Genomic DNA, 27,617 nt, shown 5'->3' with positions numbered 1-27,617 from the left:
AAAAATATATTTCATACAATCGTTATTACTCTGGATGATTGTACTCTAGATAATTTATGCATTGTATTAACATTATTAGGGCAACACAGTGGCACAGTAGGTAGTGCTGTTGCCTCACAGCAAGAAGGTGACTGGTTACAGCCTCGGCTGGGTCAGTTGGCATTTCTGTGTGGAGTTTGCATGCTCTCCCTGTGTTTGCATGGGTTTCCTCCGGGTGCTCCGGTTTCCCCCACAGTCCAAAAACATGCAGAGCAGAAGAATTGGGTAGGCTAAATTGTCCGTAGTGTATGAGTGTGTGAGGAGGTTTCCCAGAGATGGGTTGCAGCTGGAAGGGCATCCGCTGCGTAAAAACGGGCTAGATAAGTTGGCGGTTCATTCTGCTGTGGTGACCCTAAATTAAAAAAAGGACTAAGCCAAAAAGAATATTAATGAATCAACATTATTTTTAAACAAACTTTACAAGCAGATGCAGATAATGTAGACTTTTTCCCTTCAATAAAATACCACTGGATACCACTATCGCCTCACGTCACTGGTTCAACTCGAGCCTCGGCTGGGTCAGCTGGCATTTCTGTGTGGAGTTTGCATGTTCTCCTCGTGTTCACGTGGGTTTCCTCTGGGTGCTCCGGTTTCCCCCACTATTCCAAAGACATGTACTATAGGTGAATTGGGTAAGCTAAATTGTCTGTAGTGTATGTGTGTAAATTGGAGTGTATGGGTGTTTCCCGGTGATGGGTTGCAGCTGGAAGGGCATCCACTGCTTAAAACAAGTGTGGGTTTGTTCCGCTGTGGCGACCCCTGATTAATAAAGGTTGTAAGCCAAAAAGAAAATGAATGAATGAATGAATGAATGAATTAATGAATGAATGAAAAAATACTCTGAACTCTCCCATTCAGTAATTGAAAGCTTTTCTAAGGGCTCTCAGGCTTCATTGAAACCCCTCCGTTGTCCGGTAGAAGAAACAGACAAATGTAATGATTGCTGAGCCTAGAGAACACAATATGCTGACCCCTAGTGCTAAAATAAATCACTACACATAACGTTGCTTCCCTTCGCGACTAATGCTCCTTAAACATTTTATTGACAATTTAAATCAACTAACCATATTTGTAAAAAGTACCCTGGACAAAAATAATAAATGCAACGTACTCCAGCACCAAGCGTCGTGCTGATATGGATAATGTGACAAGCAAACCTCCTTTGTTCCTCCATTTATCAAACGCGTTCTGCCAGAAGAACGGTGCTTTTGTGGACCTTAAGGGGATCCATATGACTCGACTGAGTGAGCCGCAGCACCTCTCGCTGGAGTGTTAACTTTGGCGTTCACTTGTCTCTTCATAGCATTCGCTTGCTTTAGTCAAAATGCGTTTACCTTGTTTTATAATCTGTGCTGTGCTGACTGTGTGGCTCGCGGAGGGCAGCGATGTGCTGGAGCTCGGAGATTCTGACTTTGACCGGAGCGCAGGCATGCATGACACTCTGCTAGTGGAGTTCTTCGCACCTTGGTTTGTCCAAGATCTAGTCATAATTGTATAAAATTAGAATTTCGTGTGCAGCCAGGTTGGAGTCTAGTTATTATTCACAATTTGAAAAATTAGCAGAGATTAAACTTGTTTTTTGTTGTTGTTGTTGTACAGCATAACTAGCATGACTATGGTTGTGTTGATGTATTTAGTGAACAAGATGTACAGATGTTTTATTTATCTATTCATCCACACATTTTCCTTAATATTATATTTCAAGAAAAGTATTCTTTGCTAATTCTAAATAGGGAAATCATAATAGCAGCCTTAGACTTGTACAACCTTGTTAACAGTCAATTAAATAGTGCTAATGTTGTTGAAGCTATAACGTTGTTTGCATACTATTTCTGACAGAATATTCATAGTAGCATTTTAACAATATAGGGACCATGTCACAAGTTATCACTGAATGAATGTGTGATTATAAAACCAACTTTACCTCAATCAAGAATCAATGGTTCTGCGTATCAGAAAAGGTTTTGAATAGTCTCAGTTGTCTACACAAATTAAGATTTAGTGTCAGAGAACAAACTCTTAAATTTTATTTTATATCTAAAATAAATCTTGCATTTGCACTTTTAAAATTGCATATTTTTGTCTTCTGATTTTACACTGAAAAAAAAACATGATATAAACAAATAAGGCTCGCTTAGTTTTAAGGTTATGTTTTTCCTGAATCCATTGGCAGATATTTGATTCACACACACACACACACACAAGGTTTATGTTATTCAACATTTTGGGTAATTGCGTCCTGATGGAAGTATCTTTAAAATATTTGTATTGTGAAGACAACATTGCTGTGAACATCAAGACCTTCCATCTATTGTGCAGCATGAAAGTAATAATATTTTAGCTTCAGAGAAGCTCTTTTTTTTGTTTTCAAAATGAACTAGAAGGTAGTTGAGATTGATACAAAGTTTTGAATCTTTGAGACACTGCTAATACTTGTTTCTGTTAATACCAGAGGTGCCCAAACTCGGTTCTGCAGGTCCGGTGTCCTGCATATTTTAGTTCAACTACAATTGAACACACCTGAACCAGCTAATCAATCTCTTTCTTGGTATACAAAAACTCTCAGGCAGGTTTGTTGAAGGAAGTTGGAGCTAAACTATGCAGGACACCGGCCCTCCAGGACTGAGTTTGGACACCCCTGAGTTAGACATATACATCTAAGTATGCATGTCAGTATAGTGACATGTTGTTTTTCCTTCACTTTATTCCTTAAATTGTCTTCTTCACGTTGTCCTAGAAAATTACTGCAAAGTTTAAAATCTACTTAAAACTAGAATGAACACTGTAAACTAGCATGCACATTCTCTAATAAAAAAAAATTATTATACTGATACAATAGGGCTTTTTGGAAGATCTGTTTGAGCCTGAAACCTTTTTAACTGAATTGCGCAATGAAATAGTACAGTGCATTAATGTATCATTTACATCCCTCATCTGATGTTACCACAGGTGTGGTCATTGTCAACGACTCGCTCCAGAATATGAAGCTGCTGCCACTAAGTTGAAAGGGACGCTGGCTCTGGCAAAGGTGAGAAATGATGACGAACCAGTCAGTTTCCTGACTCAAATCTTCGGCCTGTTTTATACTGCATGGCTGACTCATTCCACCAGATTATGTTTTTGCATATGTCTGCATAATGAATCCGTCACTTTCATGTTGTTTGATCAGGTTGACTGCACCGTGAACTCAGAGACCTGTGAGCGCTTTGGAGTGAATGGATATCCCACCCTTAAAATCTTCCGAAATGGAGAGGAATCTGGAGCTTATGATGGTCCAAGAACAGCAGGTTATTACTTGTGATTTTTGTATACAGTATTGTTTTATTACAATATACAGTTGAAGTCAAAATGATTAGCCCCCCTGTTTGAAATTATAAAAAATCACTTTTTTTAACCTAGTAAATTTGACAACTGATTTATAATAACTAATTTCTTTTGTTTTTACCTTGGTGACAGTGCATTTTTCTGGTTATTTTGTAGGATAATTGTATACAGCCTAATGTGCTATTTAAAGAGTCAGTTAGGTTAATTAGGAAATACCCTTAATAACAGTTGTTTGTTCTGTAGCCAAATGGAAAAATTATGATAATTTCTTAACGGGGCAAATAATATTGATCTTACATTATTTCATGCATTTTATTTCAGGCAAACTCATCTATTAATACTCCACAAGAAAATCTATAACAGGAAGTACTATACTTTACAAAATTTACTTGCTCTTTTAAACAGCACTTTGGAAATTCAATTTGAAAGCACATTTTTTGTGATTCACTCATTACTCATTTCAAAAAATTGTTATTCCAGTCTACAGTGTCACATGATCTTTCAGTAATTACTGATACTGATATGGTGTTTGATAATCAGTTTTTATCCTTAATCTTTTATCCGTGTTGTTTTGTATTTGTAACTCTAAAAATGTAACTATTTAATTATTAGAAAAATAAAAATAATTTATTTGAAATGGGCATCATACATTTAGAATTATAAATGTATTTACTGTCACTTTTAATACATTTAATGCATCCTTGCAAAATAGGTCAAATAAAATAATAACACTGATCACCAGACTTTTATTTTGAGGTTGATTGTAACAATAGGGACTTTTTCATTTGATTTGATTTTATTTTATTTTTAAAAATATCTTCAATCTATTGATAGTAGTTCACATTTTTGGAATATTTGCATCACATAATCTAGAAACTACTAGTCTACGTTTAGTTACTGAAATAGTTTCTGTGGGGACTAAAATAGCCCCTACTTTAAAGTAGGGTCCCAGTGCAGTAGTGTTAAGTAAATTCATGCTATGTATAATACCGGCACACACCATTTTTAAAATGCAGTGTAAACAAACATTTATACATGTACTCTACAATTTAACTAGCCAACCAGTGATAAATGGACCAATTTTGAGGTCCAGGCACATTTCCATTCTCATTTCTCATGATGCTCACATTGTTGAATATCATGCTTGAATGTTGTTGTTGCTGTCTGACAGCTTAAGCCACATCAAAGTTTCTACGCAGCTTGCTATTGCAGCCAGGAAAATAGCCTTGGGTCAACTCTGCCTCAGATGTCAAGCCATCCTCTGATTGGTTTAAATATACAGGATTTCTGGGAGTCGAGTGTGCAGCAATCTTAACCAGCCCGCCTGGAAACAAGTCTAGCCAGATAAAAAAAAGCTGTGACGTTGATATTCATGACAATGCTCTTTAATTAATGTATATTTCATGCAGGAATCTTAATATTCTGTACTACATTTCTCGGTGTTTTAGTAAACATGTCATATAAGACACTCATGAATCAGTGGTTTTACTGCCTGCACAATAACAGTTAACTTTTATTTATTATCTATCTATTTTTTGATTTTTTGATTACTTCAAAACCATTGACTTTTATAGAGCAAAGAAACACTTTCCATCATCTCCATCAGCGTGATCTTTATTTAGAAATGCCAAAAATCTTGGAAACAAAGTCTTCACGCGTCCTACTGATTTCCTATACCTTTTGTAGACAAATCTTTTAAAATATTGATGCGTCATTGTTATGAACTTTTAAAGACAAGTTTTAAAGACTTGAGTGAATGATTTCTTGATTCTTGAATGAATGCATTGTATCGTGCCAGGCTATAATTCTGAGGACATTTTCACACACTTGATGCAGCACAAAAAAAAACATGTTTTTTTGGCTAACCTGTCAGTCAAATAGCATCGTGGGCAATCCTTGACCATTCAAAGTGGCCAGTTTCCAGACCTTTATCTGTCAGTATATATACCACCTAACAAAAGTCTTGTCCTTTATCCCTGTTATATCCCATTATATTACAAACCACAAGAGAGGGCAAATTCTTCAGCAGGATAGCGCTCCGTCTCATATGTCAGTCTCCACATAAAGTTCCTGAAAGCAAAGAAGGTCAAGGTGCACCAGGATTGGCCAGCCCAGTCACCAGTCTGAACATTATTGAGCATGTCCGGGGTAAAATGGAGGAGGCATTCAAGATAAATCCAATGAATTTTGATAAACTCTGGGAGTCCTGCAAGAGCGCTAAAGATGACTTTATTAATAATTATTTGAGTCATGGCAGAGATGTATGGATGCAGTCCTCCAAGCTCATGGGGGTCATACACAATATTCATTATTTTTCCACTGCACTATGACTTTATATACTATACTGCACATAATTTCTGTTAAGTGACAAGACTTTTGTCTAAGTCAGACCTTATTTTCCTAATTAAATAATTAAAAATCAAGGCATGATCATATTTTATTTTTGTAAAATAATCTAGAGGCCTTTGCCTTTCACATAAGCCTAGTGATCAACTAGTCAAGGTATTATATGTTCTTCCTAAATCTTGGATAAGCGACAAGACTTGTCAGTCAGTGTACATTTGGTTGAAATATAGTTTTTAAGAACTGTTCTTGTGGCAAGTTTCCCTGTGCAAAAACTTCTTATTTTGACTTCTGTTAAATATTTATTCCAATACATATTCGTATCTCAATCTGAAACAGATGGCATTGTGAGCTACATGAAGAAGCAAGCGGGTCCAAGTTCTGTGGCTCTGCTCAAAGAGGCAGATTTGGATGGTTTTGTTGACAACTATGAGGCCAGTGTGGTGGGTGAGTAGAGTTTGTTAAAACTGTTGAAAACGTCTCAAGCTGGAATGAAATTTGACTTCTGCATTCATCTTAGTCTCTTTTTGTTTTGAAAGACACTGAAGATCTCCCCTTTCTTCTCTTGGCCTTTTGTCTCTTTGTAAATCTCAGGCTTCTTCTCTGGGGAAGACAGTGCACAACTTGCAGAGTTTCTGAAGGCCTCCAGTGCCCTGAGGGACAGCTATCGATTCGCTCACTCCACTGATGTGGGAGCAGGCCTGAAATATGGGGTGGATGGAGAGTATGTACGATATAGAAACAACCATTTGTGCAACTGAGGATGAGAATTTTGTGCCTGTTGTGCTCTATGGATCCTTTTCACAAGACTTATGACACATTTAATGGTCATCAGCATCTCATATCCTTGACGTTTTTTGATACTTTGATTTAAAAAATAACAACAACAACATATGAACATTTACATAATACAACATTACAATAACCGGCCACTTTATTAGACTATTAGATTATTACATCTGTCCAACTGCTTGTTAACGCAAAATTTTAATCAGCCAATCACAAGGCTACAACTCAATGCATTTAGGCATGTAGATATGGTCAAGACAATCTGCTGCAGTTCAAAAAAAGCATCAGAATGGGGAAGAAAGGTGATTTAAGTGACTGAATGTGGCATGGATGTTGGTGCCAGACGGGCTGGTCTGAGTATTTCAGAAACTGCTGATCTACTGGGATTTTCACGTACAACCAAATCTAGTGTTTACAGAGAACGGTCTGAATAAAAGAAAATATCCAGTGAGTGGCAGTTCTGTGGCTGCACATGCCTTGTTGATGCCAGAGATCAGAGGAGAATGGCCAGACTGGTTCCAGCTAATAGAAAGGCAACAGTAACTCAAATAACCACTCGTTACAATCGAGGTATGCAGAGGAGCATCTTTGAAAGCACAACATGTCAAACTTTGAGGCGGATGGGCTACAGTAGCAGAGGACCACACCGGGTGCCAATCCTGTCAATTAAGAACAGGAAACCTAGGCTACAATTCACACAGGCTCACTAAAATTGGACAATAAAGGAGTGGAAAAACGTTTCCTGGTCTGATGAGTCTCTATTTCTTTTGCAACATTTGGATGGTAGGGTCAGAATTTGGTGTCAACATTAAAGTTTGGATCCATTCTGCCTTGTATCAATGGTTCAGGCTGGTGGTGTAATGGTGTGGGGAATATTTTCTTGGGACACTTTGGGCCTATTAATACTATCGTATCAATGCCACAGCCTACCTGAGTATTGTTGCTGACCATGTCCATCCCTTTATTACCACAGTGTACACATCTGATGGCTATTTCCAGCAGGATAACGATCCATGTCTTAAAGCACCAATCATCTCAGACTGGTTTCTTTAACATGACAATGAGTTCACTGTACTCAAATGGCCTCCACAGTCACCAGATCTCAATTCAATAGAGCAGCTTTGGGATGTGATGGAATGGGAGATTCACATCATGGATGTGCAAGCGACAAATGCGCCGCAAATGTGTGATGCTTTCATGTCAACATGGACCAAAATCTCTGAGGAATATTTCCAGTACCTTGTTGAATCTATGCCACAAAGGATTAAGGCGGTTCTGAAGGCAAAAGTGGGTCTAACCCAGCGCTAGTAAGGTGTACCTAATAAAGTGGCTGGTAAGAGTATATGTATTTTATCATCTTTGCACATCATATTACAAAAAATTAATTACTGCTTGTGCAAGATGTTTCTAACGCAGCGTCTATGAGGCAGGAAGTTAATATCTCTTCTGGCTGTCGTTATCAGTCTCACAATATTTTAGTTTATTTATTTTATTTTATTTTATTTTACTTTTTTCTGAAAGTCTTGATAACACCATTGTGAAGTTTTTCTTTTATTATTTTAGCCAGTAGAATTTGTGAAAAAAATATTTGTTATACTCTCCTATTCACTGCACTCTGAGTTTCGCCAGCTATGATGACTTCCGCTACCAAGAAATCTGGAAATGTGAAAAGGGTCTATTGAAAATTTGGGATGTGAAGAAATGAACACTGATTTAAGCAAAAAAAAAATAATTTTAAATTTGATTTGTCTTCACGTTCTTAGAGAATTTGAGAGTTTTTAGATTGTGTGCTTTTTACAAGTGTAGTCTGTGTATGTTTAAAATAACTACTCAAAGATGATCTATGATGGAAATTTTCCAAACTTTTATTTGCATACTGCTTGTTGCTGTAATAATTGTATGTTTCTCATTGTGTCTTTTGCATTCCAGGTGTGTTCTGCTGTTTCGCCCTCCTCGCTTGAGCAGCAAATTTGAGGACAATGTGGTGAAATACACTGAACATCTTTCCGTTTCATCGCTCCATAAATTCGTCAAAGACAACATGTATGTTTCTTCTATGCTTTTTCATTCTGCAGGTCATTGATTAGATTGTTAACAAAATATTCAAGCAAAAGAAACGTTAACTGAAAAAACTAATGTTTATGTGTGTTTTATTTTAGCTTGTTTTCTTTTAGTTTAAATTGATGTACTAGTGTTATTCAAATTAAAATGAAATCAATACGAATATAGGCTAATTTGAATAGAAAAACAAATGTAAAAGAAAAAACATTTCTGACAAACTTGAATTTTTTTTTAACTGATTCAAATGGTTATTAAAATTGCATTTCTTAATTATACTACAATAACATGATCATATACAAATTGAAAATATATATTTTTATAACTTTATATAACTTTTTTTATTGTGATTTATTCTCCCATATATTATTATTCTTGATTTTATACTCTTCTTGATATGCTTTTAGACTTGGTCTCTGTCCACATATGACCATGGAAAACCGGGACACAGTTAGAGAAAGTGACCTGCTTACAGCATTTTTCAATGTAGATTACTTACGGAATCCCAAAGGCACAAACTACTGGAGGAATAGGTGAGAAACCCACCCAGCTCTTGTTAAATCTCTATGTTTTCCTCTGTTTTAATTTTTCAACAATTCTTCATTCATCTCTCTTAGAATAATGAAAGTGGCTACACAGTTCCAGGATCGGGGTCTGACATTTGCGGTGGCAGATCGACAGGAGTTTCAAGATGAGCTTGAGGAGGAGTTTGGTGTGAGTTCATCTGAAGGTGGAGACGTTCCTCTCGTCACCATCAGGACCAGAGCGGGACAGAAATACTCCATGCAGGAGGAATTCACGTAAGTTTTCTAACTCCGCCTCACCATATATCGCCTGTTTGTTTGCAGCCATTAGTATATCGGGTGTTTTTCTGTGTTCGGTTCTGAAGGCGAGATGGCAAGTCCTTGGAGAAGTTTTTGGAGGATTACTTTGCTAAAAGATTGAAGCGATATGTGAAGTCTGAGCCTATTCCGGAGTCCAACGATGGCCCTGTCAAGGTACGTAGACTCACAGATTTGTTTTAGGCTGAAAATATTTCCTGGTGTAAATCACGTATGGGCCTCTGCAGGTCTTGGTTGCTGACACATTTGATGCAATTGTGAATGATCCAGAGAAGGATGTTTTGGTTGAGTTTTACGCTCCCTGGTGCGGCCATTGCAAGAATTTGGAGCCCAAATACAAGGAGCTTGGAGAAAAGGTTTGTTAATATTTAAATATGATATAAATGTTATATAGTATCTATTTTATACATTGTTTTGTTGTCCATAAAGTTTTTGGAACCTATTTTTTTAAATCTTTTGATGACAAATGTGAATTTTCAGTAATTTAGTCACACATTCCTTCAAACAACATTATTATAGGTTTTTTTTGGTTATCAAGCTTTTTTAAAATGTTATATACACAACTCAAAAAAAATAAAGGGAACACTTAAAATGTGAACACTGTGAAATCAAACTGCCCACTTACCAAGCAGTACTGATTGACAATCAATTCCACATGCTGTTGTTCAAATGTAATAGACAACAGGTGGAAATAATCGGCACTTAGCAAGACTCTCCTAATAAAGAAGTGGTTCTGCTGGTGGTGACCACAGACCACTTCTAAGTTCTTATGCATTCTGGCTGATGTTTTGGTCAATTTTGAATCTTGCAAGACAAAGGGATGGATGCTATGGAGTGGCCCGCCCATTCTCTAGAACCTAATCCAATTGAGCACATCTGGAACTTCATGTCTCGCTCCGTCCACCAATGCCACGATGCACCACATACTGTCTAGGAGTTGTTGGATGCTGTAGTCCATGTCTGGGAGGTGATGCCACAGGAAACCATCTACCACCTCATCAGGAACATGCCCAGGCTTTGTAAGGAGATCATACAGGCATGTGGAGGCCACACACACTACTGAGCCTCATTTTAACTTATTTTAAGGACATTACATCAAAGTTGGATGAGCCTGTATTGTGTATTTTCACTTTTCAATTTTGAGTGTGACTCCAAATTGACCTCCTAATACATTTGATTTCCATTTGATTTTTTTCATTCCAGCACATTAAACTATGTAAAGAACAAGGTATTTAATAAGAATATTTCATTTATTCAGATCTAGGATGTGTTATTTTAGTGTTCCCTTTATTTTTATGTGCAGTATATAGATATACAGTCAGAATTATTAGCCACCCTTTGACATTTCTTTTTCTTCTTTGAAATATTTACAGAGAAAGGAAATTTTCACAGTATGTCTGATAATATTTTCTCTTCTGGAGAAAGTCTGATTTGTTTTATTTCAGCTAGAATAAAGCAGTTTTTAGTTTTTTTAACAGCCATTTTAAGGTCAAAATTATTAGCCCCTTCATAAACCTAATATTCTTTTCAAACATTAAAAACTATTTAATGAAACTGTTTTGAATAATAGCAAAAATGATCAAGTGTGTATTTAGGGAAATTTTTATGCAAAATATTCTCCCACTAGACACATTTTTTATCATCTTCCTCCTGAATCATAGATTTGGGTTCAATTTGATTTTAAATTTCCAGTTAAATAATCATTTAGATGAAATATGTTCTGCATTATTGTTTCTTAATTTTTGCCTCTGTGTCTTAGCTCTCTGGCAACCCAAACATTGTCATTGCTAAAATGGACGCCACAGCTAATGATGTGCCTCCAAATTATGATGTCCAAGGGTAACATTGTTTTTTTTTTTTTTCTCTGATCTATTAATACTTTACTACAACAGATTTTTCAGTGACATTCGGCTAACTAACTGTCTGATACATTACTTGTCCTACAGATTTCCAACAATTTATTTTGTGCCTTCTGGACAAAAGGATCAGCCACGTCGATATGAGGTAAATATCAACCTGCGTGTGCACACAATTTAAATGAGAAATGGCTAGTGTTACTTACACATTTGCGCAATGCTGCTTGTCCCACAGGGCGGTCGCGAGGTTAATGACTTCATCACCTATCTGAAGAAAGAAGCGACAAATCCACTCATTTTAGACGATTCAAGAGATGAACTGTAAACAAATGTAAAGATGCTGAGGGAGATGGGAGGAGACATGCACAAAACCACTGATCTTCAGTCAAATGCGGCACTCATACCTTTTCAAAACATCATCGGGGATCATCAGAAACATGATCACATGCATCACTTAGTAGTCAATACACTACTGGACACGTAAGGAATGTAGTTTTACAAGCCTGTTACTTTACAATCTGCAGCCTAGTGGCCACAGCATTCTTTTATTCTCTGTACTTAACTACAAAATGCACTGTGTATGCAAAATATGCTATTTTCCTGTCTCTTTATTGAAAGAGACTGTTTAAAGGTCACTTATCACATTCAAATCACTAGCATTCTTAAAGGCATAGTTCACCATTAACATTTTATCTTCATTTACTCATTTTTGTTAAACTGAGATATTTTGAAGAATGTTGGAGACTGGTAATTTTTTACTTCCATAGTAGGTAAACCAAATACGTTGATGGTTACCAGTTTCCAACATTTTTGCCATCAAAATAATTTTTGTTTTCAACAAAAAAAAAAACTCAAACAGGGTTGTGACAAGTGAACGTTAAGTAAATAATGTCAGATTTTTCAGTTTAGGATGAACTATCCCTTTAAAAATATCATAGACTTAATGCTTTATTTTACTGTAAGTAAAAGAAACACAATTTTGAAAATAATTGCATTTTACCACTCCCATAGAGTAAACAGTCGAGTTTTTACCTTTTCTGAATTTGTTTAGTTGATCTCTGCGTCTGGATAAAGCACTTTTAGCTTAGCTTAGCATAGATCAATTAATCTTTTTTGCATTAAAGTGATCTACTACAGTATAAACTACAGAAGAGTGAAGCTTTAAATTGGATAGTTTGGTCATTTAGGTACGTTTTTAAGTTTACTTTAAGTAAGTAAGATGCTACTGGTCTAATCTGATTCAATGGTCTATGCTAAGCTAAGCTAAGCTAAAACTGCTCCTCCATGACTCAAGATTAGCTGGATGGATTTGAAAAGGTTAAAACTCAACTATTTAACTCTAGGGGACTTGTAATTTCAAAAACATTGAGTGTTCTTTTAAGAAGATTGTACCTCATTGGCGACAGCTGGTTTAATTCACAAAATGTTGCTGTGTTCGTATGTTAGTCACATCTGTTTTACGTCTCTTAGGCCTATTGATATTTTACGCTTTGACTGTATCGACATTGTTAGAGATTCTGTGAGTTGTTTGAAGACTGCGCTAACAGTCTGTGAAGAGTCGGGGTGACTGTTCTACCTCCTCATGTCTGTCATGTCAAATCAATTAACTGTAAGGGCTTGTCTTTGGTTCGCATCCTCCATCCATACATGTGAGGGCATAAGCCGTTCATAACTTCTGGCAGGCTACTAATCATTTTAGAAGTTTGACACTTATTTCATGTGTTTGTGTTATCAAAGAGGGGAGTGTTTTTGTTTGCAGACTTAATAAATAAATGGACAGACAACTTATTTTGTGTTTTGTCATCTATAAAGTGAACAATTTGTAAATCCATAAAGCTAAAATAGACTTATGATAAGGAATGTAATTGTATAGCAGTAACACTTAATATATCACAATATTCAGATTCACAGTGCACTAGTGTTTACAGATGGAAATTAACATTTTTAAAAATGCTTTAGTGAATGTTGGAATAAAAAAAAAAATCCAATATCAAAGCCTTTTGAAAAAATTTGATTTTTAGTTTGTTCATGGTATTGATTGCTTAAAATCTGTGTAAAATTTTTAAAGCATACAGGGAAATAAATATTTTTAGTTTTACATTTACATTTACATTTCTTGTGCAAGACATAATTTAACTATGTAAACTGAAATACAGTATAAATATATAAGTAAATTAGTTTTGTTTACTTTTATTAGATTCTTTAATATTTAAAAAGTGTAAAAAAAAAAGTTTATTTTTAGTAAATAGATTACCACCTTCTATGGTAAACAGTTTCACTTATTTGCAGCTATTAACACACAATTTTATATTAATTACAATAGAAAAGTGAATTAAATTAAAACTAATTATTTTTAAAAGGAAAATTAAAGTGTTGTATTGGTGTAAACATATTTTTATATTTGATTTTTTTGTTTGTTTTTAATCATGAATGATTGTTAAAAATATTATTTCGTTTTAGATTTATGAAGATCCTACATTGTATGATATATTTCATAAATTCATTCACCTTCTAATGAATTACTACAAAACTTATCACAAAATAAAAGTAAAATTATTTAATTAGTAAATAAAGTTCACGTCATTTTAAAATGACCTAATATGGTAATAAAACTGATAACTATTTGTTTAACGGGATAGTATTTTAAAAAAACGTTAACAAATTATATGTTAAAAAGCAAGACGCAGTTACACATTTTGATATATATATTAAATTAGAAGAAAATTAATTAATGGAAATGTTAAAATAATAAATGTTTTTAGAAATGTAGATTTTAATTTGTTTAGATCTTAAAATGTTTATTTATTTGTGTGTATCAACTATGTTAAACATTTAAAATACGTTTTTTAATCAATAAAGTGTACTTCTTTACCTATGTAAGCCCGTTCTTTCGAGAACTTTTCAGTTATGCTTCACTCTAGACCTGGCCCCAAGCATTGCCTTGCTCTCTTTGATTGGTGGACATAGATGTCTGTCAAAGGCATCTCGTTTGCTAATTGGTCCACTCTGTTGCTCAGTTCTCAACCACGCCTCGTGCATCCTCTCCTCTTGCCGTTGTGCGCGTTGTCCGGTACCGGTGATCTAACCACGCCGCAAATATGATGGGCCGACCGGTTCTCGTGCTTAGTGAGTGGTTATTTCAATACTCTATCTTTAAATCTATTACTGGAGCTATCGCATGAGCCGCCGCTGGTCTCTGTAGCAGTCAAAATAAGAGTTTTATTCATGTAGCTTTGCTTGAATGCTAAGCTAACTAGTGTGGCACGGGGGCCTCGCGTGTCTGACAAGCTCATGTCAGTGTTCAGATTAGTCATTGTGTTAGCCTCTTAGCTAACATTTACTGGTATAACTGTTTAAGACTTTGCATCTCAGGTTGCAGAGTCAATAATAAATCTAGCGATTTTTAGTTTCTAGTCATTTGCTGGCTTTGTCATTTCTATATAACGGACGCTTTAAAGGAATGAATTAGTTAGCATCAGGCTAACAGCAGTGCGTAGAGGGTGGGCTTGCTAAAGCTGCACCCTTTTCGTGTTAAGAAACAGATTTGTTGTATTGTTTTTCAGTTGTCTTGGCTTGATGTTAGGTTTTAAGGCAGTGAATGTTATTTTATTTTTTTAGTGAATGAAGAGTTTAGAATTCATCATATGAAGAAGCAGATTTAATGCCCATTGGCTCTGTTTTTGGTACAGGTCAGAACATCAAGAGAGAATCTGGACGAAAGGTCCAGATTGGAAACATCTCTGCGGCTAAGGTGAGTCTATGTTTAGTTTATTGATATATATATATATATATATATATATATATATATATATATATATATATATATATATATAATGTATTTTTTGTTACTTCAACGTTGCCTACATGTCACATAAATCATATCACCAACCTGACTTGCTGTCTTCTGTTCCCTTTTTTTAGACCATAGCAGACATCATCAGGACATGCCTAGGACCAAGGGCTATGATGAAGGTGCGCTTGAGATGTTCACGTTATCATTTTCCCAAGTGAATCTTTGTTATAGAAAGAGATAAAAATATGTTTTGTCTGCAGATGCTGCTGGATCCCATGGGTGGTATCGTCATGACCAATGATGGCAATGCCATTTTGAGAGAGGTGATTTGAACCCTGCTACATTATCTGTGAATTGTTAAATGAAATCTGTATCTTGAATTTAATGAATGTTAAATTGTTTCATGTGGATTTTAGATCCAGGTCCAGCATCCTGCTGCCAAGTCCATGATTGAGATTAGCCGCACACAGGATGAAGAAGTTGGAGATGGGACCACCTCTGTCATCATTCTAGGTGAGGGTCTTCTGTTTTTACTGTGCATTGCACTTTGGATCTGGTATTATTATGTATTTAAATGCAACTTGTGTTGACAGTTTTGCTATCGTCTAAATCACGTTTGCATGAGCATTTTATGCAATTTTATAGATAGTATTTCTGTCGAATTTTTAAAATCATTTCAGAAATTGCAATAATTCTCACGACAAGGATGAAAAACTATACCCTCTTCTGGAGAAATGCTGAATATTTTTATATGCATATTTTATGCGCAGATTCACAAGATATTTACATTTAGTTTATTATTAGTATTATTATTATTATTATTTATGATTTAAAAGGGGGATCATGAATTATTCAGGTTAAATGAAATGTAACAATATATTTTAATTCAGTTTGTCCAGCAGAATTTGCTCATGTTTTCATATAATTATCTTTTCAGCGGGTGAGATGCTGTCAGTGGCTGAGCAGTTTTTGGAGCAGCAGATGCATCCTACTGTGGTGATCGGTGCATACAGACAAGCCCTGGATGACATGTTGAACATACTCAAAGACATAAGGTAATCACACAAAACCTCTTCATTGGTTCTGTATGAGTTTATCAGTGGAATAGAAAGGTGGTAGCTTGATTTTGGTCCTCCAGACTCTGATATTTTCTCTTTTACTCCCTGACAATAGCACTCCAGTAGATGTGAGTAATCGAGACATGATGTTGAAGATAATAAACTCTGCAATCAACACCAAAGCACTCAGCCGCTGGTCCACATTGGCCTGTAACATCGCTCTGGATGCTGTCCGTACTGTTGAGCTGGAGGAAAATGGACGCAAAGAGATTGACATTAAGAAGTATGCCAAAGTTGAAAAGGTAGGATATGGCCAAGAGGATTTTCTGTTGTTACTGTTGAGTTTTGATATTTTAAAGTGGTTTGTTTGTAGAATTTAAAAACCCTTGTGGCCGAAAAGGGAGCAGTTTCTTGAGCTTGATCTAAACTTCTTCATTGAGTGATGGCTGTACCCCCAGTGCATACCTTGCATATAGTCAAAGCCATTTTGTGCATTTATTTATTTTTGTTCTGACTCTGCTGCTCTTGCAGTAACACTTTCGAAATGCTAGTAGATGGTGGAATTTCTGTGTTCCACCGTGTCAAATTTCTTTACCCAAGTTTTAAATATACACCAGAAATGCCTCAGATGCTACTGTAGAAGTAGCTTAAACTCACTCCTTCACAGAAAAAAGAGCTGGGAACTGGTGAACTTTAACCATAGCACAATATATATATATATATATATATATATATATATATATATATATATATATATATATATATATATATATATATAATGCATAATATAACCCAACACAAATTTTAGTTTTGTGTTAGCATAACGTAAACACAAAAGTATTAATGTGAAGCTCCTCCATGGGACTTGACACTTATTAAATACCCAGGCCACTGGCTTTGCTTCCATTTCCGTGTCTTTTGGCCCCGCCCACATGTCACAGCTATGAAAACAGATCTAACGTCACAGAACTTGCACCACACGATGGTCGAAAAACATTTCATAGGTAGTATTTTTAGCAATAATTTAGGTATTGTCTATATACATTGAATCATTACAATATCAAAACTTAATTTTTGATTATTAAAATGCTTTGACGAGAACTTAATTTGGACAACTTTAAAGTGTTTTTATTTATATTTTTTAAACCCTCAGATTCCAGGTATTCAAGTATTTGTATGTCTGCCAATTACACTGTAGTTCTATCCTAACAAACCAATTAATGGAAAGCTCATTTAATCAGAAATCATGGTTTTGGTTTTTGGTTGCACAATGTATAGTTTCAAGCATCAACCTAATTTAGTTTAAATCATCTCTGTGTCCGCAGACCTTAAGAAATCAGAGAAAATTCTGTTTCTTAATGTTTAGCGGTTCACTCCTTTAAACTGATTGATTAAATGTTTTTCGTTGTCTGTGTGTCTGATAGCACTCTTTCCAATGTTTGTGTTTGTATAGGTTCCTGGTGGCATCATCGAAGACTCATGCGTGCTGAGGGGTGTGATGGTGAATAAGGATGTAACTCATCCCCGCATGCGCAGACTCATCAAGAACCCCAGAATTGTTCTGCTGGACTGTTCTCTGGAGTACAAGAAGGGCGAGAGCCAGGTGAGATGCCATTTCAATAGAAATGTATATTTACAAATGTATTGAATGTATATTTGACCATTCTAATTGTAAAACCTATTGATGCCTTTCTCTTCAGACTGATATTGAGATTGCTCGTGAGGAAGACTTCGCCCGCATTCTGCAGATGGAGGAAGAATACGTTCAGCAGATCTGTGAAGACATCATTCGGCTCAAACCTGACCTAATCTTCACAGAGAAGGGCATTTCTGGTACAAATGAGCACTCGTGGTCGTGGGTTTGAGAAATAATGGGGGTGTTTTCTCATTGCATTTGAATATTAATTTATTTGTCATCTCTCTAGATCTGGCTCAGCACTATCTGATGAAAGCAAACATCACTGCTATCCGCCGTATCAGGAAGACGGACAACAACCGCATTGCAAGGTGATTTAAAACAACAAATTATTATTGTGTAATTTGTTAATTTTTGTGAATTATTTTTTCTTATAATAATAATAATAATAATAAAATGTTACTCATTTTAATCCTGGGATTTTTAATGGATCTATAAATTCTAGTCACCTAATTGAAGGTACTGCTTGTGTAAAGTCAGATTGTCTGAATTGGGAGTCACTTTTTGTTGAATTATTGGATTTATATTGTTCATGAATTTGTCAACATGGTTCACAATTTGGCATGAATGATTAATTTGTTTATATACTATTATATTATTTAGTCATATTTTGAAACATTTGAAATTGAAGTAATTTTGTGCTATTTGTGTTTTGATTTTATTTGTGTTTTGATTAGTTAAATGTAATGTTTCTGCAATTAAGTTTAAAGATTTAATGTAATATGATAAAGTAAAATAATGTCTTTGCTCATGAGCATCCTTAAATGCCAGTAGATACAGGCTTGCATTGAAAAATATATTTCACTCAATGAAGAAACTGCACCCTTTTTGAGGGGATTTTAGACATTGTTTAATCTTATTGATGTTGATTTGTGAAAATGGTGCACTTTTTAATTTTTTTTAATAGTGATGTGTGATATTACAGCTTTATTAATGTGCCAAAAAAGTTGGGAGCATTTTATAAAGTCTTCGAGTAATCAAAAATATTAAAGGTGCTGTATGTAAGTTTTTGACTCAACATAAAAAACATACAAAACATAAAAATACCATAATGTGTTTGCAGATATTTAAGAAACATGCCAAGTGAATGTTCTTGTTTATCTGAAAAACAATGCTTAAGTCAGATATTTTGCTTTGAAAATGTGCGTTATGTGCTGGGACTTTTGTCTTTGTTTTAGTCATTCAACCTGCCCAATGCCAGTTTAGCCAATTATATTTCAGCACTCTGGGTTGCCTTGGTGGAAAACAGCATATTTCACTCATTCAGTCATGAATGTTCTCAAAGCATGCGTTTATGAAATGCGACCTCCAGTGGACAGTAGCAGACTCCAAAATGAGACGCAGATTCAGAGTTCCACATGAGGTGGTTATTAATTAGCAAATTATATAAACATTACGTTGATAAACATTAGGTGAGCAGCTTGCATTGTAACCATATAAAGATGAAACATGACAGAAATTTAAATACAGCCATTCAGATGTACAGAATAGTGCACTTACTGCACTCAAGCAAAATGGTGAGGTTTATTATCTAATTAATACATATTAAACCACTTTAATAGTATTTAATGTACATGCTGAATTACTGATATCTGTTGGTTCAAGTTCAATTTCAAACGATTTATTTTATTTTCAAAATCTGCTGCTGCTTTCAGTATATGGCAATAAATGTCATGTAAAATGTCATTCAAACTCTCATTATTAGCATTTAACACTTAATAAAGCACATAAGGTTTACCTGATGCGATCATTGTCAGTTTTTCCTGTTATTCAGCTGCATGAAATAGAAGCTGTTTCTAAAATATACATTTCAAGTTTTGGTAGGATCAAAAACTCCTTTTAATATGGAAAATATTCCTTTTATTGCGTGCCGTTGCTTTTATATAGAACACAACTTAAATCAGCTTTTAAGTCATGCTTGCAACTGTTGATGTCGTCAATCTGACAATCTGCGCTTGCTTTGTTTTGAACCAGGCTTGCAGTACCTAGTTCAACCACTGGGTGTCAAACTTGCATACTGCACCTTTAAGTTGTATTGGTGTTGTGTTTAGTCTTTAACTGTATTCCTGCTTGTCTCTGTCAGAGCGTGTGGTGCACGTATTGCCAGCAGAACCGATGAGCTCACTGAAGATGATGTGGGTACAGGAGCAGGCCTTTTTGAAGTCAAGAAGATCGGCGACGAGTACTTCACCTTTGTGACAGAGTGTAAAGACCCCAAAGCATGTACCATCCTGCTCAGAGGAGCCAGCAAGGAAATCTTGGCGGTGAGAAACGAGCCCCAGCTATATCAGGAGTTTGGGGCCATTGTTAAACATTCATGACTGCAGCTCTCAGGGCAAGATTAATGAGAATGTGTTTTAATGGTTATAAAGAGTCTCACAAAGGTCTCCACAGTCAGAGCAGTCGTCTCTCAGGAGTAGATGCTGAGATGGTTTAACAGGCCATTTGTTGAATCTTTGATCAGCTCCGCCAGGGATTTTGTGCAGGATAATTGACATGTCGCAAAGTTTGACTGATGCTCTTTCTCTGCTCTCTCAGGAAGTGGAACGAAACCTACAGGATGCCATGCAAGTGTGTCGTAATGTCCTGCTGGACCCATATCTGCTGCCGGGTGGTGGCGCAGTGGAGATGGAGGTGTCCCATCGGCTGACGGAGCGCTCTCGAGCTATGACTGGTGTGGAGCAGTGGCCGTACCGCGCTGTAGCTCAGGCTCTAGAGGTTGTCCCTCGCACACTCATCCAGAACTGTGGAGCTTCAGCCATTCGTGTGCTCACTTCTCTGAGGGTACGTCCATTCAGAAAGCACACATTGACGTTGTTGTTTTTATTTAGTGGATTGCTGCCTCTCCCGACAACTGTTTAACTTATGCCTTGTTTCTGTTGAGTGGTACGGTTAGTTTCGGGTCACTTTTTTTCAGTTTTGTGTTTTCAACTGCTAAAGGGTAGCTATGGTACCCTTTTGGTAGGCGTGGTGATGGACAGAAAGTTGCAGTCGACGTCCAGATACAATTGTCTTTCTCACTTGAAGTGTACATATCATGTAAGAAGCACTTCTTACTAAACACAAATGCTTTATATACATCAATACTTATGAATAATTAAAAGTTGATTACTAATCTTTCTGTGAACAGGATCGATTATAGTTGCACATCAGTAATAAAGTGAAGTAGCCTACTGTAACATCTGCAATTTATATTTATAAAAATAAACAATTTATGAACACATACAGAGACCAACAGTCTCTGAAATGGTACCAATTACAAAAAAAAAAAAACCTCTATGGCTTTATTGCGTTCATAATTAATACAAAACGTTTACAGTTGGCACAACCCTCTCAATGTTATTCTTCACCAGCACATGTAATGTTAACATTTTGTTAAGTATTTCCGTCGTTCTGACTTCGTAATAGTCTAAAAGTTGGCGATAATAGTTAAACATGACAGTTTGTTCATGTTTTAGGTTGCTGAAAGGATCATTTGCTCCTTTGTTTAATCAGCTTCACTCTTGCGATTTGTCTCTTTCTTGAAGGATGTGAGAAGCACTTCAGTAATCATGTGCACGTTATTATAGAGCTCTAGTTCGTTATTTCAAATGTAGAGTCACAAATGACCATTTCTTTTCTTGACTTTGTGGCTGTTATTAAGACAACAACAAGGTTTGTTTGAGCTCGGGTCGAACACGGCTATATTTTATTAGTGTAATGTCTGGGTTGTGTATTTAAAAATGGCACTTCCTGTGTTTTCATTTTACTGGCTTATGCATGTGCTAGTGACGTTTCTCTGTAAACCAATAGCGTTCGGCTGGCTTTGCCTTTTAATTAAAAATTGAAGTTCCAGTTTCGATTTTGGCTTCAAACGATTATGAAAAAAACGTTAATCGAGATAAAACAATTATTGGATCATATACCATCCTCTTTCCAGTTGTATACATTTGTTGCTCTGCAAAGCTCAGTTTCATGTGAAAATTACTAAAAGCGCATCCTGTAATGTAACTTTTGCAGGACGGGATGCGCATCATTCATTGATGTACATTCGAATCATTCATGTTTTTAAAAGCGCAAAAAAGATCGCATGCTGTTCTTTGTGCTTGCCTAAGAGACAAGCAGAGCACTTGCATCCAAAGTCATCTTAATGCGAGTGCTTTAATCGTCAAATACATGCAAATTTGTGTCAGTGTGGTGTTTAGTGTTTATTCTTATCAACCCTCATTTATGTAATAAACAAACGAGTTGAGAATCAAAAGACACGTTAAAGTGAAGTCATAAATCAGAACTGTACTGCTCTTAAAGTGACAGCGCGCATTATTCCTGCTGCCGACAACAAAAGGACAAAATCAGTCCCTGCTCTTGACTGAAGGACTTGAAGCTATAATAAATTTTTTTCTTACAGTAAAGATGCTTAAAGCACAGTTTGTTTGAATTTTTTATTCTATTGTATTTTTTTTCTCTTTCCTTATTTACAGGGAGGAAATTAACTTTATATATACAGTTGAAGTCAGAATTATTAGTGGCCCTTTATATTTTTCCCCCAATTTCTGTTTAACGGATTTCTGTTTTAAGCCATTTCTAAACATAATAGTTTTAATAACTTATTTCTAATAACTGATTTATTTTATCTTAGCCATGATGACAGCACAATTGTTTACTACATATTTTTCAAAATGCAATCATTCAGCCAAAAATGCAATTTTAAAGGCTTAATTAGGGTAATTAGGCAAGTCATTGTATAACAGTATTTTCTTCTGCAGACAAATTAAAACAATCAAATCAACAATCAAAAAATATATAGTTTAAGGGGGCTAATAAAATTAAAATAGGTTTTAAAATATTTAAACCTGCTCTTATTCTAGCCAAAATAAAACAAATAAGACTTTTTCTAGAAGAAAAAATATTATAGGAAAGACTGCAAATAATTTATTGCTCTGTTAAACATCATTTGGAAAATATTTGAAAAAGAAAAAGATTCACAGGAGGGTGAATATTTTAGACCCTATTTTGAATAATCAAGATTACAATTATGACCAAAATAATCGTGCTTATTAGGGCTGTAACGATACACGATATAAAATCGAAATCGCGACACTCAGATCTACGATCCTGTGTTGCGGTGTAATAAGGGAGAATCGCGACACACCCCGTGATACCTTTCCAATAACGTCACGCGTGCCTGCAAAAGTTGAGCTAATTAACACTTTTTTTCGTTCGACATTACAAGCACTGCTCCGTTTAAGCCCTCACAATATTTAGCCGGGAGAGCTCGCACGGAGCTCTTAGTAAGGGACCGTCTGAATGGGATACCAACTTAACCCTGCTTGACAACCGACAATGCCAGAAACATTGCCAATGCTGTCAAAGCGGCCGGATTTTCAGCGCATATACGATGATTTGCTCACACTGTTAATGTGGCTGCGCAGAGAGGGATGGGCGTTCACCAGATGTCAGGTAACAGCGCAAACTATTCTGTAACCGTGCTGTGCGCTTTCTGTTTGAACCTTTGAGAGTGCTGACTGACAGGTGCTTTCAGTTAAGATGAACACGGTTTCTATAGTTATACTTTATTTAGAGATAAAGGTATATGGCTCTGCATACAATCACTCTATCTTGCTGGAGTTTATAGCCGTTTCGCTTTACTACAGGACGCATTAACGCTGCTCTGAAGGTCTAATCGCTGTTTTAAGTTATCCAGAGCTGTATGAATATACAAATCTTGAATATCACAATAGTATTAAATATTACAATTGTAACAACACAGACAGCAACACTTTTGCACAATAGATACCCAGCTGATTCAGTCGTTTCATAAGAGGACCGCGCTTCGTTTTTCCTTGTCAACATAAAGGCAGTAAGGTGCGCCTCGTTTTCGGCCCCTTGTTTAACTGCAAGGCATACTTAATTTGCGGGACCATAACGTGTAACCCGTGCCTACAGACACATTTGCCAAAGAAGCAAAATGGAAGAAGAATATTGCTGTTTGATACAGACCTGTTGATGCTAAACCAGCGCTTATGTTGACCTGGATCTGCGTAATAAACGCAACAAATAGGCTTTACTTTTTATTTTACAGCTTATAAAGCATGTACGCAGATTAATGCAATATCATATTTAAACAACAAAACTGTTTACAAAAAGTCTGAGCATTGTTGCTGTCTTTTCATCACGCATCGCGCGCACTTGAACCGCGAGGGAGAGAGAGGAAACCATAGGCTATATCTGGACATATTCTTTAAAATATTGATTTCTATTAAAATGTAAATGTTTTTGTAATTATAATAATAACACAGGGCATTAAATAAATGCATATTTTCCGTGGAGCGAGCTATTTGAGGAAGTCTGCGATTTTTATTTGACGGAAGAAAAAAACATATGATTGGAAAAAAAAAAAGCCTATGCTGGTTATTAAAAAGAATCAGTCAGTATTTTCGTTTTGTAATATAAATTAATTATTTAAGTGAAAATAATTAAGGGCAGTCCTATTTATTTTATTCATTTTATTTAGATTATTCTGCTCTTCTGTGCTAAACACTGCAGGTGCGTGAAGATGCTCTGTTGTTCTGTTCCGCTATTATAAATAAATCAGTATTTTAAAATGCAATATTTAATGTGTCAGACACAAAATAGGCACGTCAATTTGTTTAATATAAAATTAATAGTAATCTGACCAGTTAACCGGTAATAACCGATTAATGAGCGGCGGTTGTTGGTTAGCAAAATTAACGAAATGAGCATCCCTAGTAGCCATTTAATTTACTTTTTCTATGTAAGAGAACTTGATTGAAAAAGAATTTTCAACATGCTTGAACCATCTACACAATGGAGTTTAGTTCTGTTTGGTTTTTCAACAGTATTTTGTTACAAAGAAAACAGAAGTGATATAGCTTTGGCTATTTATTTATTTTATATATGGCTATATTTATATTGTTAATAATTTGCATAGTTAATATTGTTCTTTGATGTTTAGTTTATAAAGATTTTTCAAATGTTATTTAATAAAAAATAGTTTTAAAAATCTTTTTTTTCCCACCCCACACGAAAAAAATAAAATAAAAAATCGTGATACGAACCGAATCGTGGGTCAAAAATCGTGATACGAACCGAATCGTGGGTTTGGTGTATCGTTACACCCCTAGTGCTTATGATTTTTCCAATAATTGAGCAGTCCTAGTAGAGCGGGCATAAAAGTGTACCTTACCGTACCACTCAGTGAAACTGAGCCTTTAAGTCAATTCGCATATCACTAGTGTTATTTTCGTTAACCAAATGAAAACAAGTGTTGGGTTAATGGACAATTATGAAATATGAATTGGTTTGATTTTTCTTTTATGGCTAAAATCATTAGACTATTAAGCCAAAATTATCTTCCATGAGGATATTTTGTACCCTTCATACTGTAAAAATATCAACATATTTTTTTAGTAATAATAATTTTTATTATATATTTTTTTGATCCTACAGATTTTCAAATAGTTGTGTCTCTGATTAACTGATATGACTAGTTTTTGGGTCACAAATTGCTAATGTGCAATGTTAATTTTAATTTACATCAAAAAGTGCCAACATGGTAATTCATTGCTGGGGAAAAGTATAGAAGTAAAAAAATGTAATGGTGTCTATTAATTTTTCTAAAAAAAAAAAAAAAAACATGTTATCATTAAAATATTTAAATCAAGTCTCTACATGTTTTGCGGTTGCCAGATGTTGAAACCCCCAATCACTATTTACAAAATAAATGTGAGCAGCTTGTGCTGTTGATCAATCTTAATCATTATGATGATGATGATAAATCCAAACATGATTGGATGGTGCAGAATAAATGCTGTAAAATTTGCGCCACAATGCAGTGTTTTTTAATTAAAAAGACATTTAATTCTTTCTTAATGTTAATTAATTTTTTTCACAATGTAAAGTGGTTATTTGTATGATAAATAGCCTATTATAAATAAATAATCTAGATGAAGGTAAAACGAGCTATGTATATAAATCAACTGATCTCATTGTTATAAAGCAATGTAAAATGATAGTGTCATTACCCTAATCCAAAATATTTAAGATGTATCATTTTAAAGGGATGCCAAATCTATTGGCACTTGTGAAAGGTGTCATGAATACTTCTCTTTTTCTGCACCTATCCAAATGTGTCTATGGTTTGCATGTTTCTTGCTTGCTTGATGCTAACCACACCATTCAAGCTGCATTGGAATATAAACGTCAGATAATTGCATTTTATAATCTGGAAAATCGAGTAACTTGTATTTCAGTTGGTGTTAGAGTTTCTCTTGTGTTTCATCTTGTGTTCAGGCCAAGCACACTCAGGAGGGAAACTCCTCATGGGGTGTTAATGGAGAGACAGGAACTCTTGCTGATATGGAGCAGCTGGGAATCTGGGAACCGCTGGCAGTTAAAGCCCAGACTTACAAAACTGCAGTGGAGGTACAGACACTCATTCATAAACACAGCAGGAGGAAAGTGCTCCTTTTTTACGCCTGTTAATGGATTTCTCTCTCTGTCCTTTTTTCAATTAGACGGCTATCCTGTTACTGCGCATTGATGACATCGTTTCTGGCCACAAGAAGAAGGGAGATGGAGAGCAGACGGGTGGAGCACCGATGGAGGACAGAGAGTAGAGGAGCTGGAGATCTTGAGGATGAAGGAACAACAGTCTAGAAGGACAGTAATGCAGCAAATGAAGAGCAAACACACACGAGCATTTATCTGTGCAAAACACACAACGTTCTCATCAGAAATCCATTTGCACCAGTGCTTTGTGTTGTCATTAGGCCAGAAGCTCTTCTCCCCTCATTTTTATTTTCCGCCGGCAAATGGAACGACCCGGGATTGGATTAGAATGTGTTTGTGCTAGTATCTCTGTGCTTCATTTTGCTGGTATTGTTACTTTGTATTTCCTACCGGTGATAAATTTCAAAATCTAACCCTCTTGTGGTTCTTTTGTTTTGCTTTCTCAACCTCGTTTCCAACAACCGGATATCAATCAGAGTTCTTGTTCCTTAAAGCTTTGGAGTTTATCATTTGTATAGTAATAACAATGCAAATTCAAAGTCACATACAACATTTTCAGATTGAACACTTTGCTTTGGGAAAACAACAATAGAAAAAAATCATTCAAACTCCGACTGCGTCCCTCATCCGGGGACTCATTTATAAAGTGTTGGAAAGAAACTGTTCTAAATTTGAGGATCATTTGCAAATGTATACAAGTTAAATTCAGAGAAAACGACAATTTGTGCATATTCCTTTACTGTAGAAGAGACACTTATAAATAGCAAATGATGCTGAATTTGTGAGTGCTGTCAGTTCTCTGCCTTGTAAAAGACTATAATTAATATTACATACAAAAAGCAAACAACTAAAATTTTATCATTGAGAAAGACCATACCATACAAAAAAACTCAGTCTGAAAGTGAAGTCCTACTCATGGAGATGGAGAGACCCATACACGTTTCATACATATAAATGAATAAAAGTACATGATTATGGCCACTGGTCTTAAAATATGAGCTGCATCAGAGCTTTTTTTATTTTGTCTTTGTATTTTGTTTTGTAATGCTGCTTAAATGTGTCATTTTCACAGAAGCAGCATTTTTTTTAAATTAGTAGTTTATATGCACTAGTAAATAAAAATCAAAAAAATCAAATTGTCTTCTAAAATCACATGGAATGAACTGTAGCCTACAGAATGCAAAGCACAAAGCATCCCTTAATACATAAAAAAAGATCGGACTACAGTCCAATTATTCTTTCATTTCATCTGTGTTGTTTGATGATAAAAAAATTCTAATAGTTAACAAGTGGATGAAAGTAATGAAC

The 27,617-nt window shown here is 35.5% G+C and overlaps 2 protein-coding genes across 3 annotated transcripts; both read left to right on the top strand.

The window, feature by feature from the left end:
• Nucleotides 1-1,263: 1,263 nt before the first annotated feature.
• pdia7 (protein disulfide isomerase family A, member 7) lies at nt 1,264-13,039 on the top strand. Of its 2 annotated transcripts, none has more exons than XM_087285528.1 (13): nt 1,264-1,506; nt 2,989-3,067; nt 3,209-3,326; nt 6,046-6,153; nt 6,301-7,196; nt 7,283-8,538; nt 8,961-9,086; nt 9,171-9,353; nt 9,443-9,551; nt 9,623-9,751; nt 11,155-11,234; nt 11,342-11,399; nt 11,487-13,039. In XM_087285528.1, exons 6-13 carry the CDS (start codon nt 8,339-8,341, stop codon nt 11,574-11,576), a joined length of 975 nt encoding a protein of 324 aa, XP_087141654.1. In that variant the 5' UTR covers nt 1,264-1,506; nt 2,989-3,067; nt 3,209-3,326; nt 6,046-6,153; nt 6,301-7,196; nt 7,283-8,338; the 3' UTR covers nt 11,577-13,039.
• Nucleotides 13,040-14,309: 1,270 nt separating this feature from the next.
• On the top strand, nt 14,310-26,717 carry cct3 (chaperonin containing TCP1, subunit 3 (gamma)). The gene is given in 14 exon segments (NM_173250.1): nt 14,310-14,377; nt 14,941-15,002; nt 15,173-15,223; nt 15,305-15,367; nt 15,461-15,557; nt 15,982-16,099; nt 16,218-16,404; nt 17,556-17,705; nt 17,803-17,935; nt 18,028-18,109; nt 19,882-20,062; nt 20,337-20,582; nt 26,091-26,222; nt 26,315-26,717. Coding segments are annotated over 14 exon segments (1,632 nt in total). The 5' UTR covers nt 14,310-14,349; the 3' UTR covers nt 26,417-26,717.
• The last annotated feature ends 900 nt before the right edge of the window (nt 26,718-27,617 follow it).

Source organism: Danio rerio, chromosome 16 (genome assembly GCF_052040795.2).
Source record: "Danio rerio strain M-AB ecotype USA chromosome 16, GRCz13ab, whole genome shotgun sequence".
NCBI lineage: Eukaryota > Metazoa > Chordata > Actinopteri > Cypriniformes > Danionidae > Danio > Danio rerio.
Note: the sequence above shows the minus strand (reverse complement) of the source record. Positions and strands in the feature narration are given on the sequence as shown.

Excerpts from the sequence above, each read along its gene's own strand:
- pdia7 (XM_087285528.1), top strand. The coding sequence starts at position 8,339 with ATGATGGAAATTTTCCAAACTTTTATTTGCATACTGCTTGTTGCTGTA. Across the intron at positions 9,087-9,170 it reads ACAAACTACTGGAGGAATAG|AATAATGAAAGTGGCTACAC; the intron begins GTGAGAAACCCA and ends CATCTCTCTTAG. Across the intron at positions 11,235-11,341 it reads CCAAATTATGATGTCCAAGG|ATTTCCAACAATTTATTTTG; the intron begins GTAACATTGTTT and ends CTTGTCCTACAG.